Source organism: Anomaloglossus baeobatrachus, chromosome 2, assembly GCF_048569485.1.
Source record: "Anomaloglossus baeobatrachus isolate aAnoBae1 chromosome 2, aAnoBae1.hap1, whole genome shotgun sequence".
Classification (NCBI taxonomy): domain Eukaryota; kingdom Metazoa; phylum Chordata; class Amphibia; order Anura; family Aromobatidae; genus Anomaloglossus; species Anomaloglossus baeobatrachus.
Genome location: NC_134354.1, coordinates 425,664,964 through 425,684,249, shown reverse-complemented (window position 1 = coordinate 425,684,249; position 19,286 = coordinate 425,664,964). Strand labels below are relative to the sequence as shown.

Below are 19,286 nucleotides of genomic sequence, written 5' to 3'. Positions count from 1 at the left end.
GATTGTAAGCTCCCCTGAGATAAAGCTTAGAAAACCATTTAGCCCCAGAAAGTTGATAATAAAGATTAAGGATGTGTGGAAGCGGGTAAGTATTTTTGCAAGTAATCTTATTCAATTATCAGACATTGAGGCAGGGACGAAGAACATCATCCTTCTTATTAACAAAGCAACTGGGGAGGATGAAGGACGGATATGCTTTCATGGTAGCCCGTTCTGGACTAGATAGATTATACAAACGGGCTTCGGGCAATTTGGCGTTAAGAACAAGATTAATTACACAATCATATGGACGATGAGGTGGTAAAACCTCTGTCTCTTTCTCCGAGAATACATCTCCAAAATCCATTAGGTATTCCGGAAGACCCTCCGGACTTGCAGAAAAGATGTGAACAGATTGAAGACAAGCCTTATGACAATCAGGACGCCATATAACAATATCTCGAAGACCCCAATGAATAACAGGCTTGTGCAACTGTAACTACGGAATGCCCAGTCCCACAAAAAGATTATCCATAATAAAGCTAGACGTTATCTCAGTATGCAGGGATCCCACCTTGAGTGCGAAATCCTCTGTGACAAACTGAACCAAATTTTGAGGGAACGGAGTCTTATCAATGGCAATAATTTGAATAGGTCTCTCCAACCTGACTGTCCCTATCTGTAATTTCAGAACCAGTTTGGAGTCAATAAAATTCATAGTGGATTCACAATCAACAAAGGCGAGAAAAGATACAACCAGGTTTTTGAATAGCAGATCAACATTGAGCAAAACCTTATTGGAGGAGTTAAAGGGTACCTGAAAGTCTGGGTGACCTCCTCGATTATCACCCAGACTTAGGCGTTTCCTGGCGGCTTGCTAGCAGGGGGACAAGCCGGACAGTGCTTCCTCCAATGTCCTGCTTGACCACAATAGAAACAAAGCTTGGAGGCAAGGAGAAAGCGCATGTCTGGGGACTCCCCTAAGCAGAGACATGATGATTCCCACTCATTGACACTCACTCCCAGAAGACTGTAGTCTTAAAGTAAAAAGCAGTTTGCAACTCTCCCTAAAGGTCCTGAACTGATACTTATCCCCAGAAAATTTGTCAGGAAACATGACAGTAGGTTCAGGGACACTAACACGTCTGTGGGGTAAATCTTCCCCCTGTATGAGATGAGGGATTCTGAGAAGTTCCATATGCAGAGAAAAGTTGACCCTGTAGTTGGTTATTGGAGGACACCAGGTTTTGGTGTTCCACAGCCAGATCCTGCACCATCTGAGTTAGGTTTTACACCTATTTACTGAGAGTATGTATAGGATCCATTATGTGGAAGGAAAAAATGTGGGGCCAGTAATAATGTAATGCTTACTACCAGTGGGCGCAGGTACATTGGAATGGTGTAGAGTTCCAAGTGTAGTGGCGCGCTGGCCCTCTAGCGGTCACTAGTACCAAGGTGGGGACGGTCTGCAGAGTAGTCAATAAAGCCGAGTGTCAGAAGCTGGGAGGTCACGTCACTAGAGAGGAGCAAGAGAAGCAGAGGTCACATGCAAGCCAGTGATCGGTAAGCCAGGAAGTAGTGTCAGGTACAGAAGAAGAGGCGAGCCATGGTCAGAGAACAAACCGGGGTCGGAAGCTAAGAGGACACAAAGAGAGAGCAGGGCCGGGATCACAAAACAGGTCGAAGATCAGGGAGACAGGGAGAACAGACAATACGAGAGGGATGGAGGTCAGGGAATAGGCCGCAAGGTAACGGGACAAGATCAGAACAACTCACGAAAACCAGAAGCGTACACTGCAGAGCAGGTTTCCGAGTTAAACAGCTCCAAGTTAAGGCAGAAAGATCACCCAGAAAGAGGCATGACCGAATAGGCCCCTCCCACCAAGCCTGAACCCAAAGAATACAGACAAGAAAAAACCTAGAACACAATGGCTCTGCATAGAACAGAGCCATAAGTGAATCATGACAAACACATCCCATGTATAAAATCCTTCTATAAGTCAGAAGATAAACAATCCAATTATTAGTTATTACAAAATATCAAGTGCAAAAAAACCCCTGTCAAGAACCTGCATTATATACAGCATATTTATATAATGGGCACCAGGAAAATGAAAATTATTTTCTTTTTTGTTGATTTGTGAAAATTATAAATATGATAATGTAGATGTTGCTTTTATTAATCAAATGGGAAGCACAGTGACTCAGTGGTTGGAGTCCTGGGTTCAATGCCCACCAAAACAACATCTACAAGGTATTTGTATGTTCTCCCCATGCTTGTGAGGATTTCCTCTGCATTCTTTGGTTCCCTCCCACACTCCAAAGACATACTGTTAGGGACTTTACATTGAGATCCCCAATGGAGACAGTGATGATCTTTATAAAATGCTGTGAAATTAATGGTGCAATATAAGTGAATAAAACAAATATATCATTATATGTACTTTAGGTTTTGCTTAGAATCTTATATTTCTAAACGCTAAATAATGTTATTGGCTGATGGCTGCAAAGAAAACATTGTGTCTTTTGGTAACATTATGGCAAGTATATACTTACTGTAATGGTTTATGGTGTTAATGAGTCTTACTCCCACTTGAGCATGGTTGTTGGTCATGAGGACTATGTCAAACAGATCCTCACTGTCTGGGTATAACTCGCGTAGTTGAGTGTTAACGGCTTCCAGGGCCTGACATGAAATAAGGACAAAAAGAGATTAATATCTAGAAGTGAAAGGTGACACTATCACTACGGAAATCATATGCTTGTGTATTACGCCTTAATTGACTGAATTTCCACCCTTCTTGTTCACACATATCAGGAAATGTAAGATCCAAGTTCCTGTCATATAAAGTGATAAACTGAAAACTTTGTTTTGGAGTGCATATCTCTTGGAAGAACATTCCTTTGGTTGGGGTCTACAAAATAAATATTTTGACTTTACAAAAAGCGTTTTGAGTTCAACATAGTTTATCCAGATTTGTTATCATAATGTACGTGGTACTATCTTTGCAGATAATTTGATTGTTAGCAAATTGTTTTCCGTTCCACTATTATTTGTAAATGTACTAATTTTTCTTAGCTCTTTTACCTAACAGCATTCATTACTTTATAAAATGTTTGTTTTGGTATGTAGACATCTTTGTTAGTGAGGTTAAAACAATGTTCATATATCATTTTAATATGCGTTCATTGTTTCCGCAAGGCTTTCGTTCGACACCTTGCAAAACAGAATTTAGATGTATGTGCTAATCGGGACCATTGACAGCAAAATGTTGTCAACTGCGTCTTGCTGCCCACCTCAAACAGGTGTATCCAGCCCAAAATGATACATAACACAGCTCCGTCTGCATAATTATAGTCAATGGCCTAGTCGGAGCATATATTTGATCTCTTTTTTACAGGGGTTCAAACGTAAGCCTCAAGGGAGCCACTGATCGTATAGTAAAATATGATGTAAACAAAGCTTAGAGTGAACTTATCACCTACTCACCTTTTGAGTAGTCCAATTGACTTGACCTGGCACCCCTGCTATCTAGGGGCGTTCGCCGTCCTCCTTCCCTACTTCGGTGAATGACGCACCCTATGTCATCCACACAGTGTCCTCCATTGCGCTCCTGCACACGCGCACTTCTCCCTACTCTGCCGAGGACAGCTCAAAGTATTGTAGTGTGCATGAATAGGTGTTCATTGGCCTTTTCCAGCGCCTGCTCATTATGGTACTTTGATCTGCCCGCAGCAAGGCAGAAAGAAGTGCGTATACAAAACGGACAATGGAGGACACTGTGTGGATGGCGTATGATGCATCATCCACACAAAGCAGGGAAAGAGGAAGACTATAGCAATAAAAGAGGAGACGCTGGGTCATGTCCGGGAATGCACATTGGACCGGATCGGACTGCCCTGCACTGCATGTCTCTTTAAGCTTTGTTTGCATCATGTTTTACTATACGATCAGAGGCTCCATTGAGGCTTACATTCAAACCCCTTCAAAAAAGGAATCAGAAGTATGCGCCGACAAAGCCATTGAAGCACCTGAAACAGAAAGGAGGACAGCGACTGGAGGAGGCGCCAGGTCAAGTCCAGCGACACCCATCAGACTGGACTACCCTGCAGGTGAGTAGGTGACAGGTTCCCTTGAAGAACTATTTCTTTTTGGCAGTTTTTTATGACAGGCTTAGGCAACATTGTAGGCATGGAGAGATAATTTGGGAGTGTCCAAAGATCTACTTGCTACCAAGATGTGACATGACCATGGAAAAATGGTTTGAAAGTTTCCATATCTTGCTGTATGAAGGTATATGCAATAGCAAAGTCTGATAGCGATATCAAATATATTTATTTTTTATTAAACACTAAATTATTTTTAATCTTTTTTTTTAGATGTCTGAGAGATGTTTAAAATTGTGTTATGCCAGCAAAATAACATGAATTGTAGAAATTACTGGACAAGGGGCTTGATAATTTTTTTTCAGAAACTTTTCAATTACAGCTAACAGAGATTTGTTGAGCCAAAACAATGTGTTTGACTTTTGACATGGGCGTTAAAAAGCCTGCTATGCTTGCCACAAAAAATGAAGGGGGATGTTGGATGGTCACAAAATAACAAACAATTGCTACTAACTCTCCACTCCTATACCAAATGGCTTTCGCCTTGGAAATTTAGGCTTGGGCTAAATGGTGACTGTGAGCTCAACACATGTTGTGTGGCCATAGATAGTGCTATATGTCTGCCACATCACAACATAATGTTAGTGAATGGCTTGGCATTGCGCTGCACTTTAGTAATTACAGAACAAAAACACAATAAAATACTAGTGCATGTGAAATTATATCTTGTGATTTATATTGATCCACTGAATATGCTGGGAATTTAATGGCAGATAATGAGGCAGTGGGGAAAAAATATAAGTGATAAAAAGGGAAGTGGAAGGGACTGACCAAGACGGCCATAAAAAGAACAAATGTGATCTAAAATTATAAATCTTTTTTGAGGATTAGATAGCAACGTGAGGTACAAACATCCATTAAACATTGACAAAGGGCACACACCGAGGATATTATTAAAATCACAGTGGTTTGGGAATCAAATTCTACATAAGAAAATGCAATTTTGCAGTATTAAAGTGAGCAAAAAATTGTATATGAAATTGCAAAATTATACATAAAGGATTCAGTTAGAATCACATCTGTGAAGTAGTATCCTTTAGAAAGAAATTAAGTATCTAATACTGTTGATGAAAAATGGAGGTAGTAGTGCTTACTGAAAACTGACAAGATAATAGAGAGAGGCTCCAACTCCTGGATGGTTACCATCCTGACATGCGTTTCGGCACCAGCCTTCAACAAGGAAAGGACCCCCTGACAAAGGCTAGTGCCGAATTGCATGTTAAGGTGGACGCCAGGGGCATTGCTAAATAACATGATGGCCCCTCCTCCCCTCTTTATATGTTAGGATGGTCCCTCAGCACATCTATGTATAATATGATGGCCCCTCAGCTCCTCTATGTATATTAGGATGGTCGCTCAGCGCTTCTATATATAACATGATAGCCACTCAGCCCCTCTATATATACGATTGGTCCCTTAGCACATCTACTGTATACATAATAGAATGGCCCCTCAGCTCCTCTATATATAATTTGATGGCCCCTCTATATATAATAGGATGGCCCCTCAACATCTCTAAATATAATATGATGGCCACTCTATTTATAATAGGATGGCACCTCTGCATATAGTATGATGGTCCCTCCGCCCCTATATATATAATAAGTTGACCCCTCAGCTCCTCTATATATACGGAGGAGAGAGGGAGGTAAATCCCTCCCTCCCCTCTGCAGCACCGGCCCGCCCCTACTCAGGGCCGGCACACCCTCCGCAGCTGAGATCCACTCGCACGATCGGACCTCAGTCGCAGGGACACTCGCATGACACTCGGCTCTGCGGTACTGCCAGCGTGAGCCGAGTGTCATGCGAGGGGATCGCAGTAATCCCCGTGTGGCCCTAGCCTAAAGGAGAAACTATAAGGGCTCGTGCGCACGTTGCGTAATAGCATGCATTTACGCTGCGTATTGCACTGCAGCGTAAATGCATGCATCCTGCATCCCCTGAAAATCTATGAAGATTGTGCATGACACGTGCGCACGATGCTTTTATGAACGCAGCGATTTGGGTGCTAAAATTTTGACCCAAATCCGTGCGTTCATAAAATGAGCATGTCAATTATTCCGTGCGCTATGGATGCAGCTCCCACTCTGTCTATGGTGGGGGCAGCAGCCATAGCGCATGAAATTGGCTTTTTTCTGCAAAAAAATTGCATTCATTATGCAGTGTTTCTGTAGCGATTTGAATTGCACATGTGCTGTCAAATCGCTACAGAATATTCAGCAGTTACATGCGCATGAGCCCTTACTGTTCTGGGCACAGTGCCAGAGTATGAAGCACAAAAGGTGCCATTATTACTAGTGATGGATGAGCAATAAAATGCTCGGGTGCTGGTTACTCGAGTCAAGCAGGTCAGATGATCTAAAAGGACTCAACTCGAGTAACGTGTATAATGGAAGTCACTGATAGGGCAGTTTGGCTGTCCGCTCACATACAGCCAACCGTAAACAGAGCTGGAAGAGAAAGGGCAGTATTTTATCTTTTGCCATAATACATTCGAAAACTTTGTTTTACCCCAGTGAGAGCCATACAGACACTGTGAATGGCTCTCCCTCGGGTGCCTGCACACACGTAGGGAAGCAGCCTGTCCATTGTGTTCTTGTTTCATGGACGACACAACTGAGCACCCGCGATACTCAGCTGAGCTCCGAGTATCGAACAGGGGTGAGCGTGCTTGCTCAACATTAATTATTATGTGTGTGGCTCAAAAGGGGGGTACAGTTATGTTGTGCAACAAGAGAAGCACATTTACTACATGTGATACTGCTACGCCTGGCTCACTGGGCGTAATATTTTTGTTCAGTGTATGTGGACACAGTATAGTGGTAACAATTAATTTTAGTTTTTTTTTTTTCTTCAGTAACAGTATGGTAGTAATCATCAGTGACTGCAGTGATAATATGTGGTCATGATGTGGCTTTATTAGCAATGTTCGTCTTTGGTTGGTTTTGTCCAGTAACATTATGATGGCAATAATTGCTTTTTTAAGTTTTATTAGGTATAGATTAGTGCTTTTCAAAAGGCAAATTAATTGTATCTCAAGCATTTATGAATATGGTTATCAAGGACCACAGAACAGTATTTTCATTATAAAGTGTATTAATATTAAAGCAGTGCATTGAGGCCTGTAATGTGTTTTTAAAATATAATTTTAGAGGCTCTGACTGTTCCTCTCCAAACTTAGTAATCACCCTGTTTCATGTGTATTATATTGTATACATTTTATCACAAGGTAAGATCTGACCATACTATACATTGCTTGTTTCGCCCCTTCCCCTGCCTTGAGTCCAGCCTAGTCTTCTGCGGTGTTGCTATCGGTGTGTCAAGGGTGAGAGAAGAGGGTTGCATTGACAATCCAACACAATGGGCTGCACTTTCAATACATTTTATAAGTGGTCATAAAAATGTAAATAACTAATGAACAAATAAGTTACGTTAAAACCAATCACACCATTGTTTTTCTTGTGAAATTCTGAATAGGTTTGATGTGTTATATGACGCTCTTCCCATGGGAAAAAATAAAGTTGGATCCAAAATGGCTGAATAAAAATGGCCGCCATGGTCACCACCCATCTTGAAAAGTTTCCCCCCTCCCATATACTAATGAGCCACAAACAGGAAGTTGATATCATCAACCATTCCCAATTTCTTTTACGTGTATCTATATAAATGACCCACCCTGTATTAATGCAACATCTAGCAACATTACATTGAGTCACACATAACATAGTGCTCTTGCTATAATCTCAGCTATATGTTTACTTCATTTTGTTGTACATCTAGCTGTATTGAGTTTTGTTATGCATTTTAGTTTTTTTGCTGTCACGTAGCGTAATATTTGCAATATTTGTATTTCTCTATCTATGCCTGTATAATTGTGTTCATTCACGGTGGCTCAGTGGTTGGAGTCCTGGGTTCAAATCCCACCAAATACAACATCTGCAAGGAGATTGTATGTTCTCCACGTGTTTGTGTGGATTTCCTCCCACACTCCAAAAACATATTAATAGGGACTTTAAATTGCGAGCCCCAATGGGGACAGTATTGCTGATGTATGTAAAGCGCTGTGGAATTAATGGCGCTATATAAATGAATAAATATTATTGTTATTCATTGACAATCTATCTACAGGGCATGGACCTTGCTGTGGAATAGGGTACACCGTGTGGTCCCGGTGAGCATTCACAGTCTTCTACCTATACAGGTTTGCACTTATACTCTATTTTATTTTATTTTTTGTATCTTTTATGTATTTGTATATGACAGCTGCAGTCAATGAAAGCCAGATTTATGTGATAATATATCATCGCAGGAGGCCATGTAAAAGAAGAATGATTAAAGATCAGGGTGATATTGCGACAATTGCCTCAAAGGGTGATATAGTGTTTTGCTGTCTTGACTCTTAATTAAATGCTGTGAAGTCCACAAAAAAAAAAATCTTCACGGCTTTTTAAGCAGCAAATGTCAGACATGTGGATGTACCGTAAACGGATAACGTCTTTGTGGCTTACCTTAACAAATGGAAATGCTGCTCCTGGGTTAAATGGCTCATTCTCATGTTCCAGTTGGTATTTCACATACTCTTCTAGTCCCCGTTCCTCAAAAACCTTTTCTTCTTCTTCCATACGAAAAAGTGCACGAGAAGAAACAGCAATAGTGATTGCATTGTGTGGTTTTGGCTGAAAGTAGAAAAAGCAAATGAAGTCCATTAATAGGCTGGATCACTCATAATAGTAATTTTACTGTACACATGGGGTTTTGCTGTAAATTGTTGACTAACCACCTTCTCTAAAACTGTTGTGTCTCAAAAATATCAATTTATAATTTCACACAAAGAAATCTCCACTTTTATGAAAATTTCCTTTACTGCTAATTTGGAATATAAGCAAATATACGGTACAATATGCATTAGTTCATGCTGGTTTGTACATTGCCTTGCATTATATACAGTTAGGTCCAGAAATATTTGGACAGTGACACAAGTTTTGTTATTTTAGCTGTTTACAAAAACATGTTCAGAAATACAATTATATATATATAATATGGGCTGAAAGTGCACACTCCCAGCTGCAATATGAGAGTTTTCACATCCAAATCGGAGAAAGGGTTTAGGAATCATAGCTCTGTAATGCATAGCCTCCTCTTTTTCAAGGGACCAAAAGTAATTGGACAAGGGACTCTAAGGGCTGCAATTAACTCTGAAGGCGTCGCCCTCGTTAACCTGTAATCAATGAAGTAGTTAAAAGGTCTGGGGTTGATTACAGGTGTGTGGTTTTGCATTTGGAAGCTGTTGCTGTGACCAGACAACATGCGGTCTAAGGAACTCTCAATTGAGGTGAAGCAGAACATCCTGAGGCTGAAAAAAAAAGAAAAAATCCATCAGAGAGATAGCAGACATGCTTGGAGTAGCAAAATCAACAGTCGGGTACATTCTGAGAAAAAAGGAATTGACTGGTGAGCTTGGGAACTCAAAAAGGCCTGGGCGTCCACGGATGACAACAGTGGTGGATGATCGCCGCATACTTTCTTTGGTGAAGAAGAACCCGTTCACAACATCAACTGAAGTCCAGAACACTATCAGTGAAGTAGGTGTATCTGTCTCTAAGTCAACAGTAAAGAGAAGACTCCATGAAAGTAAATACAAAGGGTTCACATCTAGATGCAAACCATTCATCAATTCCAAAAATAGACAGGCCAGAGTTAAATTTGCTGAAAAACACCTCATGAAGCCAGCTCAGTTCTGGAAAAGTATTCTATGGACAGATGAGACCAAGATCAACCTGTACCAGAATGATGGGAAGAAAAAAGTTTGGAGAAGAAAGGGAACGGCACATGATCCAAGGCACACCACATCCTCTGTAAAACATGGTGGAGGCAATGTGATGGCATGGGCATGCATGGATTTCAATGGCACTGGGTCACTTGTGTTTATTGATGACATAACAGCAGACAAGAGTAGCCGGATGAATTCTGAAGTGTACCGGGATATACTTTCAGCCCAGATTCAGCCAAATGCCGCAAAGTTGATCGGACGGCGTTTCATAGTACAGATAGACAATGACCCCAAGCATACAGCCAAAGCTACCCAGGAGTTCATGAGTGCAAAAAAGTGGAACATTCTGCAATGGCCAAGTCAATCACCAGATCTTAACCCAATTGAGCATGCATTTCACTTGCTCAAATCCAGACTTAAGACGGAAAGACCCACAAACAAGCAAGACCTGAAGGCTGCGGCTGTAAAGGCCTGGCAAAGCATTAAGAAGGAGGAAACCCAGCGTTTGGTGATATCCATGGGTTCCAGACTTAAGGCAGTGATTGCCTCCAAAGGATTCGCAACAAAATATTGAAAATAAATTATTTTTTTTTGGGTTTGGTTTATTTGTCCAATTACTTTTGACCTCCTAAAATGTGGAGTGTTTGTAAAGAAATGTGTACAATTCCTACAATTTCTATCAGATATTTTTGTTCAAACCTTCAAATTAAACGTTACAATCTGCACTTGAATTCTGTTGTAGAGGTTTCATTTCAAATCCAATGTGGTGGCATGCAGAGCCCAACTCGCGAAAATTGTGTCACTGTCCAAATATTTCTGGACCTAACTGTATAGGGACTGTAATGATCCCTCTACATCTGCAGTGTTGATTAAGTCTAATATTAATATGCAATTAAATGAGTTTTATATAGAAGGAATCACAAGAGAGTTAAAGCCAACTCATCTTAGGCACTGCATTATGGGCAGTAATTGAAAAGTCCTCATTATACACTACATAATTGCATTTTTTTTTATTAATCCCTATTTTCTGTACTGGTTTGGAAATTATCAGTGGCTGCAATGATCGTTAGCTGGTGTGGTTAATGATATTTTTGGTATTTGCTATTATCAGTGGCAAAAACCCCATTCTGTCAAAGATTTAGGCACACATAAGGGGGATCATAAGGGTTTAGAATTTGCTGAGGATCTAAAGATGGCCTCCTATTGATAGTTACATAGTTACATACCGTAGTTACTTAGGTTGAAAAAAGACCTAGGTCCATCTAGTTCAACCTTCCTCCACCAGTTCTACATTTTGTCACTAAGGGGTACTTTGCACACTGCGACATCGCTAGCCGATGATAGCGTTGCCGAGCGCGATAGTACCCGCCCCCGTCGCACATGCGATATCTTGTGATAGCTGCCGTAGCGAACATTATTGCTACGGCAGCTTCACACGGACTTACCTGCCTTGCAACGTCGCTCTGGCTGGCGACCCGCCTCCTTCCTAAGGGGGCGGGTCGTGCGGCATCACAGCGACATCACACGGCAGGCAGCCAATAGTAGCAGAGAGGCGGAGATGAGCGGGATGTAAACATCCCGCTCACCTTCTCCCTTCCGTATTGCCGGTGGACGGCGGGCGCAGGTAAGGAGATGTTTGTCGGGCCTGCGGCTTCACACACAGCGATGTGTGGAGCTGCAGGAACAACAAACAACATCGTACTTGCGGACGCACCGACATTACGAAAATGAACGACGTGACACAGATCAGCGATTTTTGACTGTTTCACGTTCGTTCATCCTCTCTCCTAGGCTTTACATGTTGTGACGTCGTTACCGGCGCCGGATGTGCGTCACTTTCGATTTGACCCCGACGATATCGCAGTAGCGATGACGCAACGTGAAAAGTACCCCTAAGTCTTTTATAACCAACATTGTTGTGTGTACTGAGGAAATCATCTAGCCCTTTTTTAAAAGCTGTTATAGTATCTGCCATTACTACCTCTTGTGGTAGGGCATTCCACAGTCTGACTGCTCTAACTGTAAAGAACCCTTTCCTATTTAGCTGTCAGAATCGCTTTTCTTCCACTTGCAGTGAGTGTCCCCTGGTCCTTAGTATTGTCTTTGGAAGAAATAAGTCATGTGCCAGTCCTTTATATTGACCACACATGTATCTATATATATAATTGCCTTATTCTGTCTGTCTGTCTGTCTGTCTGTCTGTCTATCTGTCTGTCTGTCTGTCTGTCATGCTCCGAAATTGTGTCCTTACGGTGACACAAAGCTGATTGGCCGCTGGGCTCGCCATGGCCCCGCCCCCCCACACGGATTGGCCTCTCGCCCCGGCTCTCTGCAGGCCCCGCCCCCCTCACGCAATGCACGCTCGCTCTGGCCCAACTGACACGGAGCTCCGATTCCCAGGTGAGTACACACACACATCAGATCACACTCACTCTCACACTCACTCTCACACACACCTCACACATCACAACATCCTGGGATATCGCTTGCTTCTACACCGGCTCCGTCAGGATCCCGGCAGCGCCAGACATAACCTTGCGATGCTGGGATCTTGACGGAGGCCGTGAAAGCTGGTAACCATTATACACATCGGGTAACTAAGGTCCCTTGGTTACCCGATGTGTATCATAGTTACCAGTGTACACCGGCTCACACTCACTCTCACACACACCTCACACACACATCACATCGCATCCACACATCAAGGTCCTGCAGCTGCGGAACATACACACACACACACACACATACACACACAAATCAGATCACACTCACACACACCTCACACATCACATCGCATCCACATACTCACAACATCCTGGGATATCGCTTGCTTCTCGGCGGCGATTATGTGCTGTTGTGAGCTTCCAGGACCTGCCGGGGGATCACATGGCCAGAAGCATGTGATATCCCCGGATGTTGTGAGTATCAGCGCGTATGTGCAATATCGTCAGTGTGTGTGTCTTTGTGTGTGAGTGTATGTGATCGGGTGGGTGTGAGTGTATGCGATCGGGTGGGGGTGTGTGGGTGTGTGTGAGTGTATACGATCGGGTGTGTGTGAGTGTATGCGATCGGGTGTGTGTGAGTGTATGCGATCGGGTGTGTGTGAGTGTATGTGATCGGATCTGTGAGTGTCGGCAGAGGAGCACGGCGTGCTGGAGGAGGCTGAGAGGACAGAGGCTGATCCTGGGGAAGGCTGGGATGGGGAGGCTGATGCTGGACACGGAGAGGCTGATGCTGGGGACAGAGAAGCTGATGCTGAGGACAGAGAGGCTGATGCTGGGGACAGAGAAGCTGATGCTGGGGACAGAGAGGCTGATGCTGCGGGAGGCTGATGCTGGGGACAGAGAGGCTGATGCTGGAGACAGAGAGGCTGATGCTGGGGACAGAGAAGCTGATGCTGGGGACAGAGAGGCTGATGCTGGGGACAGAGAGGCTGATGCTGGGGACAGAGAAGCTGATGCTGGGGACAGAGAGGCTGATGCTGGGGACAGAGAGGCTGATGCTGGGGACAGAGAGGCTGATGCTGGAGACAGAGAGGCTGATGCTGGGGACAGAGAGGCTGATGCTGGGGACAGAGAGGCTGATGCTGGGGACAGAGGCTGATGCTGGGGACAGAGAGGCTGATGCTGGGGACAGAGAGGCTGATGCTGGGGACAGAGAGGCTGATGCTGGGGACAGAGGCTGATGCTAGGGACAGAGAGGCTGATGCTGGGGACAGAGAGGCTGATGCTGGCGACAGAGAGGCTGATGCTGGGGACAGAGAGGCTGATGCTGGGGACAGAGAGGCTGATGCTGGGAGGAGAGAGGCTGATGCTGCAGGTAGAGAGGCTGATGCTGGCGCAGCATGGCGGATGGAGCACCTTTGGGAGTGCACAGCATGGCGGATGGACCACGTTTGGGAGTGCGCAGCATGGCGGATGGAGCACGTTTGGGAGTGCGCAGCATGGCGGATGGAGCACGTTTGGGAGTGCGCAGCATGGCGGATGGAGCACGTTTGGGAGTGCGCAGCATGGCGGATGGAGCACGTTTGGAAATGCGCAGCATGGCGGATGGAGCACGTTTGGGAGTGCGCAGCATGGGGGATGCAGCACGATGGGGAGTGCGGAGTATGGCGGATGGAGCACGTTTGGGAGTGCGCAGCATGGAGGATGCAGCACGATGGGGAGTGCGGAGTATGGCGGATGGAGCACGTTTGGGAGTGCGCAGCATGGCGGATGGACCACGTTTGGGAGTGCGCAGCATGGCGGATGGAGCACGTTTGGGAGTGCGCAGCATGGGAGATGGAGCACGATGGGGAGTGCGCAGCATGGCGGATGGAGCACGTTTGGGAGTGCGCAGCATGGGGGATGGAGCACGATGGGGAGTGCGCAGCATGGCGGATGGAGCACGTTTGGGAGTGCGCAGCATGGCGGATGGAGCACGTTTGGGAGTGCGCAGGATGGGAGATGGAACACGATGGGGGGTGCGCAGCATACGGGATGGAGCACGATGGGGAGTGCGCTGCATGGGGGATGGAGCACGATGGGAAGTGCACACCTCCCCCCAACACACACACACGCGCACTGCACAACACACCACACCACACACACACACTGGGAACCACAAACAACTGCCCTACACAGACACCCACACACACAGACAACGCTGCACACACAAATATACGCACATACCGCACAACACGCACATTGCACAAAACATACCTCCCCCCAAAACACACCACACACACACAAACTGCGCAACACACACACAACGCTACAGACACACAGCGCTCCACAAACAACGCAACACACAAACAACACCGCTCTCACCCCCCATCACACCCAGACAACACCCAGAACATGTACAGCGCCCTACACAAACACTTGGTAACTACACACAACAACATCTATATATATATATATATATATATATATATATGACAAAAATCATACATGAACTACACAATACGTAAATTCTAGAATACCCGATGCGTAGAATCGGGCCACCTTCTAGTTTATACATATAAATGAGATCTCCTCTGAGACGTCTTTTTTCTAAGCTAAACATATCTAACTTTTTCAACCTGTCATCATATGGGAGGCCTTCCATTCCTTGTAATAGTCTAGTTAGCCGCCTTTGAACTGAATCTAACTTCTGAATCTCCTTTTTAAAACGTGGAGCCCAAAACTGGATCCCATATTCCAGATGTGGCCTTACAAGTGATTTATAGAGGGGTAACAATACGTTGGGATCACGGGATCTAATCTCTCTTTTTATACACCCTAAAATCTTGTTTGCTTTAGCAGCTGCTGCCTGACATTGAGTACTGTTGCTCAGCTTATTTGTAATAAGAATACCAAAGTTCTTCTCCTGTTCTGTAGTCCGGAGTTTACTTCCATTTAACCCCTTCAGCCCCCGGGCACTTTCCGTTTTTGCGTTTTTGTTTTTTGCTCCTTTTCTTCCGAGAGCCGTAACTTTTTTATTATTCCATCAATCTTGCCATATGAGGGCTTGTTTTTTGCGGGTCGAGTTGTACTTTTAAATGAAATCATAAGTTTTACCATATAGTGTACTGGAAAACGGCAAAAAAATTCCAAGTGTGGAAAAATTGCAAAAAAAGTGGGATCGTACAATAGTTTATGGGATATTTTATTCACCGTGTTCACTATATGATAAAACTGATGTATCTATGTGATGCCTCAGGTCGGTGCGAGTTTGTAGACACCAAACATGTATAGGTTTACTTGTATCTAAGGGGTTAAAAAAATTCACAAGTTTGTCCAATAAAAGTGGCGCACGTTTTGCGCCATTTTCTGAAACACGTAGCGTTCTTATTTTTTGGGATTTATGGCTCAGTGATAGCTTATTTTTTGCGTCTCGAGCTGACATTTATAATGGTACCATTTTTGCGCAGATGCTACATTTTGATCGCCTGTTATTGCATTTTGCGTAAAACTTGTGGCGACCAAAAAAACCTAATTTTGGCGTTTGGAATTTTTTTGCCACTACGTCGTTTACCAATCAGAATAATTGACTTTATATTTTGATAGATCGGGCATTTCTGAACGCGGCGATACCAAATATGTGTATATTTATTTATTTTTTAACCCTTTAATTTTCAATGGGGGGAAAGGGGGGTGATTTGAACTTTTAGGTTTTTTGTTTTTTTTTTTATTTTTTAAAACTTTTTTTTTTACTTTTGTTTTTTATTTTACTAGTCCCCCTAGGGGGCTATAGCAATCAGCAATCCGATCGCTATCTGCTGATCACAGCAATACAGCTGTAAACAGCAGATTCAGTCACTTTGGTTTTCCCTCTGCTCTCGGCCGAGGGAAAACGAAAGTGAAGCATCATAGCAGCAGGCGTCATCACATGACCCTGTGCTACGATGGCAACCACCGATAGTCACGTGATAACACACGTGACTTCCGGTGGGGGCGGCGGTAAGTAACAAACATGGCCGCGCGCATTTAAATATTGCTGCCAGACTTTGGCAGCAAGATTTAAGGGGTTAATGGCCGCGGGTGGAAGCGATTCCACCCGCGGCTAGCAGGCACACATGTCAGCTGTTGAAAACAGCTGATATGTGTGCCGATCCACGTCGCCTGCCCGCGGCAGGGGGCGGGGCTTAACGGGACACGATCCTGGACGGATAGATCCGTCCAAGGTCGTGAAGGGGTTAATGTATATGCAGTTATAGGATTACTCCTTCCTAGGTGCATTACTTTACATTTATCAACATTAAATCTCATTTGCCAAGTATTTGCCCATTCTGACATCTTATCCAGATCTTTTTGTAATATTGCACTATCAAGGTCAGTTTTTAATATCCTACATAGTTTGGTGTCATCAGCAAAGACTGACACTTTACTATCAATCCCATTCACAAGGTCATTAATAAAGAGATTAAAAAGAATCGGTCCTAGCACAGATCCCTGCGGCACCCTACTGCTGACTGTAGTCCATTTAGAGAATATACAGTTAGGTCCAGAAATATTTGGACAGTGACACAATTTTCGCGAGTTGGGCTCTGCATGCCACCACATTGGATTTGAAATGAAACCTCAACAACAGAATTCAAGTGCAGATTGTAACGTTTAATTTGAAGGTTTGAACAAAAATATCTGATAAAAATTGTAGGAATTGTACACATTTCTTTACAAACACTCCACATTTTAGGAGGTCAAAAGTAATTGGACAAATAAACCAAACACAAACAAAATATTTTTATTTTCAATATTTTGTTGCGAATCCTTTGGAGGCAATCACTGCCTTAAGTCTGGAACCCATGGACATCACCAAACGCTGGGTTTCCTCCTTCTTAATGCTTTGCCAGGCCTTTACAGCCGCAGCCTTCAGGTCTTGCTTGTTTGTGGGTCTTTCCGTCTTAAGTCTGGATTTGAGCAAGTGAAATGCATGCTCAATTGGGTTAAGATCTGGTGATTGACTTGGCCATTGCAGAATGTTCCACTTTTTTGCACTCATGAACTCCTGGGTAGCTTTGGCTGTATGCTTGGGGTCATTGTCCATCTGTACTATGAAGCGCCGTCCGATCAGCTTTGCGGCATTTGGCTGAATCGGGGCTGAAAGTATATCCCGGTACACTTCAGAATTCATCCGGCTACTCTTGTCTGCTGTTATGTCATCAATAAACACAAGTGACCCAGTGCCATTGAAAGCCATGCATGCCCATGCCATCACGTTGCTTCCACCATGTTTTACAGAGGATGTGGTGTGCCTTGGATCATGTGCCGTTCCCTTTCTTCTCCAAACTTTTTTCTTCCCATCATTCTGGTACAGGTTGATCTTGGTCTCATCTGTCCATAGAATACTTTTCCAGAACTGAGCTGGCTTCATGAGGTGTTTTTCAGCAAATTTAACTCTGGCCTGTCTATTTTTGGAATTGATGAATGGTTTGCATCTAGATGTGAACCCTTTGTATTTACTTTCATGGAGTCTTCTCTTTACTGTTGACTTAGAGACAGATACACCTACTTCACTGAGAGTGTTCTGGACTTCAGTTGATGTTGTGAACGGGTTCTTCTTCACCAAAGAAAGTATGCGGCGATCATCCACCACTGTTGTCATCCGTGGACGCCCAGGCCTTTTTGAGTTCCCAAGCTCACCAGTCAATTCCTTTTTTCTCAGAATGTACCCGACTGTTGATTTTGCTACTCCAAGCATGTCTGCTATCTCTCTGATGGATTTTTTCTTTTTTTTCAGCCTCAGGATGTTCTGCTTCACCTCAATTGAGAGTTCCTTAGACCGCATGTTGTCTGGTCACAGCAACAGCTTCCAAATGCAAAACCACACACCTGTAATCAACCCCAGACCTTTTAACTACTTCATTGATTACAGATTAACGAGGGAGACGCCTTCACAGTTAATTGCAGCCCTTAGAGTCCCTTGTCCAATTACTTTTGGTCCCTTGAAAAAGAGGAGGCTATGCATTACAGAGCTATGATTCCTAAACCCTTTCTCCGATTTGGATGTGAAAACTCTCATATTGCAGCTGGGAGTGTGCACTTTCAGCCCATATTATATATATAATTGTATTTCTGAACATGTTTTTGTAAACAGCTAAAATAAAACTTGTGTCACTGTCCAAATATTTCTGGACCTAACTGTACCATTTATGACTACTATTTGTTTCCTATCTTTTAGCCAATTCCTTACCCAGTTTCATGTAGTTTCCCCTAGTCCTTGCTTCTGAAGCTTTAGTATAAGGCTATTATGTGGTACAGTATCAAATGCCTTTGCAAAGTCCAATTAAGTCACATCAGCTGCATTATCAATATCCAGTTTGCACTTACCCCCTCATAGAACCCCAACAGGTTGGTTAGACATGACTTATCTTTCATGAATCCATGCTGTTTGTCAGTTATTATATTATTTTATGCAAGATATTTTTGCATGTCATCCCTTAAAATGCCCTCAAAAATGTTGCATACTACTGATGTCAGGCTTACTTGCCTGGATCTACCCTCTTACCTTTCTTAAATATCGGTACCACATCAACAATCCTCCAATCCTGAGGCACCAACCCTGTTACAAGTGAGTCTAAAAAGATGAGATACAGTGGTCTGTCGATTACAGAGCTCAATTCCCTTAATATTCGTGGATGAATGCCATCTGGCCCTGGGGATTTGTCAATATTAATTTACTCAGACGTAGGCGTACTTCTTCTTGTGTTTCATTAATTATATCGGGTGGTGAACTTTGATTTTTCACTTGTTGAATGATCCCTTGTATAGTCAGTTCCTTGGTGAACAGAGATGAGAAAATGCCTATTTAATATCTCAGTCTTTTGTTTGTCCGCTATAACTAACTTGTTATTATATTTTAAGGGGCCGATACTATCCTTCATTTTCCTTTTTGCATTCACGTATTT

General features: G+C 43.5%; 1 protein-coding gene across 1 annotated transcript in view; it reads right to left on the bottom strand.

Annotated features, from left to right (window-relative positions):
- NT5C1A (5'-nucleotidase, cytosolic IA) overlaps window positions 1-19,286 on the bottom strand; it is a 70,750-nt gene that overhangs the window by 33,491 nt on the left and 17,973 nt on the right. The window contains exons 2-3 of the mRNA XM_075336218.1: window positions 8,655-8,822; window positions 2,536-2,665 (exon numbers count right to left, since the gene is read on the bottom strand). Coding sequence (XP_075192333.1) covers window positions 2,536-2,665; window positions 8,655-8,822 — 298 coding nt within the window. The remainder of the gene's footprint in view (window positions 1-2,535; window positions 2,666-8,654; window positions 8,823-19,286) is intronic.